The sequence below is a fragment of the Morus notabilis genome, unplaced genomic scaffold (genome assembly GCF_000414095.1).
Source record: "Morus notabilis unplaced genomic scaffold, ASM41409v2 Scaffold93, whole genome shotgun sequence".
NCBI lineage: Eukaryota > Viridiplantae > Streptophyta > Magnoliopsida > Rosales > Moraceae > Morus > Morus notabilis.
This window is the reverse complement of record NW_010364330.1, coordinates 528,268-530,722: the sequence shown is the minus strand read 5'-3', so window position 1 is coordinate 530,722 and position 2,455 is coordinate 528,268. Positions and strand designations below refer to the sequence as shown.

At 39.7% G+C, this 2,455-nt stretch overlaps 1 protein-coding gene across 1 annotated transcript; it reads right to left on the bottom strand.

Annotated features, from left to right (window-relative positions):
* Positions 1–763: 763 nt before the first annotated feature.
* LOC21404302 (protein LIGHT-DEPENDENT SHORT HYPOCOTYLS 4) lies at positions 764–2,024 on the bottom strand. Its single transcript, XM_010106455.2, has one exon. The coding sequence runs from the start codon at positions 1,573–1,575 to the stop codon at positions 934–936; it is 642 nt and encodes a 213-aa protein (XP_010104757.1). The 5' UTR covers positions 1,576–2,024; the 3' UTR covers positions 764–933.
* Between the last annotated feature and the right edge of the window lie 431 nt (positions 2,025–2,455).

Sequence of the window (2,455 nt, the reverse complement as noted above, 5' to 3'; positions counted from 1 at the left end):
GCTAGACAAATCTGACACGCTCACAATCCAATCAAAATAATTAAGTTATATACATATATATATATATATATACGAACATATATATTCACCCTCAAAGTTAAAAAGAAAAAGAATAACTCGTATATGTATTCAGCCTTCTAAATTGCTGATGAATTATATGATTTGCCAACACACTAAAAATCTGAACAAACAACGCAAAAAATGATTAAAAAAAAACTCGAAAAAGACATAGAACATCATCTGCAAATCTATTACTTATCACAAATGACTTTTCAGAATAGACAGACATCGATTGTGTGTTTAGTCAAGCCTCAACCAGTACAAACACTACTCCCACTACAACTTTTTCCCTTAAACACTTCCACTAATACTGCTACTAAACCTCCTGTTTGCGTGCTTTTAAATCAGATAATGAATACCTTATGCATACATAATTACCTGCCACGTATTTATATATAGCCATTATATTATATATATATATATACACAATTCTCAATAAAAACATTATTAAAAAAAAATCCTTGATTAAATTCTACTAGGGCATGTATGTATTTGCTTAATTATGGTTATACATCGGGTTTCTGTAGCAAGCTAAAAAACAATATTGCCAGCAGTAAACATTTTCTTCTAATTAGCATAAAGGGACTGAAAGCACATTCCAATTAGGTTGAGACGAATTCTATAGCACTTATTCCTTTTTTTTGTAGAAAAGCATGATTCTAAATATGGGAAATTAAAAGCATAATTAATCTAAATAGGGAGATCATATTATATTCATATCAGAACAACACAAATAAAAAATTCACAAACCTTAGAACATTATAAGGTAAAAGAAAGTATATATAGTGCTACCCTTCTTCATCGGAACATAGAATAATTAATTTTCCTTCCATTTTTTCTTTTTTCAACACAAACACCTTATAATTATTCTTACTAACCACTTGCACCCGGAGCAGCCGGGCCGGGTCCTGTCGGCGGAAGCGCCGCGGGAGGCTGCGGCGGTCTCTTCCTCTTCTTCTTCTCATAGCTAACCCCCCGGGCCTTAGCCTGCGAGTCCCGGACCTCTCGCAGGTACAGCCTGACGGCCCGGGCGCCGAAGGGGTTGGCCTCGGGCTTGCCCCCGTGCTCCTCGAAGGCGGCCCGAAGGCGGCCGATGAGGGCGTCGAGGCTGCCCCAGGCCTGGCGGAGCGGGCAGGGGCAGGGCGCCGGGGGGTTCGGATGGCCAAAGAAAGGGCAGAGCTGGGTGTGCACCTTTGTCTTCCCGAACTGGTCGAGGTACCGGAGGAACTCCAGCACGTGGGCCCCGCTGCACCGGGCCAGCGAGAGCGGCGGCCGGTGGTTCCGCAGGTACTGCCCGAAGGTGTTCCAATCCCGCCGCTTCTGGTTCTCGTAGCGGCTGAGAGTTGTCGGGGACGACGACGAAGACGATGGCGACGATGACGACGACGACGACGAGGAGTTCGCGGTGTTGCTAATAATACTTGTATGATCTGTAGGGTTGAGGTTGATGTTCACTAGTAGGGTTGATGGGGTTTGTGTACTGTTTGAGGTTTCAAATTCTTGGACTGAATCCATGGTTTTTTTTTTTTTTTTTTGAGATCTTAATTGGATCAATACTACTTTTGGAGTTTGAATAATATCAGTAATAGTTTTTAATAGCTAAGGGTTTTGTTTCCATAAGGGGATCATTTCTGGGTTTCGAGGATGAAGAATTGAGGATATGATATGTGACTTTGGAGCTTCAAATCATCAAAGGACTGGTTGAGGTGAAACTTGCATAAGATGTTAGTGCTGTTTATTAGGGAAAAAAAAGAGGAGAGAGAGTGAGAGGGGAGAGAGAGAGAGAGAGAGAATAGGGTTGGTGATGATAATATATAGGAGGGTGGAAAACAACAGTAGTAGTAATAGTAGGACTTGGACCAGTATACTAGGGCTAACTTCAATCCCTTTCTCTTTCGCTTAAAACTGCTGATGTTTTTCTTTCTTTAGTATCTTTTGTTTGATTAATCCTAGAAAACCCTTTAAAGGGGTTATGATGTGTATAACTTTTATTTTCTGAGAACATATGATATTATACAGAGAGAGGAGTACTATACGTAGAACTGGCAGATTTTTTTTTTTTTTTTTTTTTCCAAATACAGTAGAAGCAAAAAAAATAGAAAAGAGAGTCTGAGGTTTTTTTTTTTTCTTTTTTAAATTTTAAATGGTAAAAAAATGTGAAAATGGGGTAAGTGGCAAGGAAGGTGCTTTTGGGCTTTTGTGGAAACAGAAAGAGGTTGACAGTGAAATAGAGAGAGAAAGATAGAGAGAGAGAGAGAGAGAGATGATGGATGGAGACAGGATAAAGCGATTGGGTTAAAAATATGAGGGAATAACATGATTTTGTTTCTTCACTCTTTTCTATTGATTGACAACACCTTTCCTTCAATTACCACTTTGCCCTCGTTTTTTTGTT

What these genes read in the sequence shown, in the direction of transcription:
- LOC21404302 (XM_010106455.2), bottom strand. Translation starts at nt 1,575, where the DNA reads ATGGATTCAGTCCAAGAATTTGAAACCTCAAACAGTACACAAACCCCA.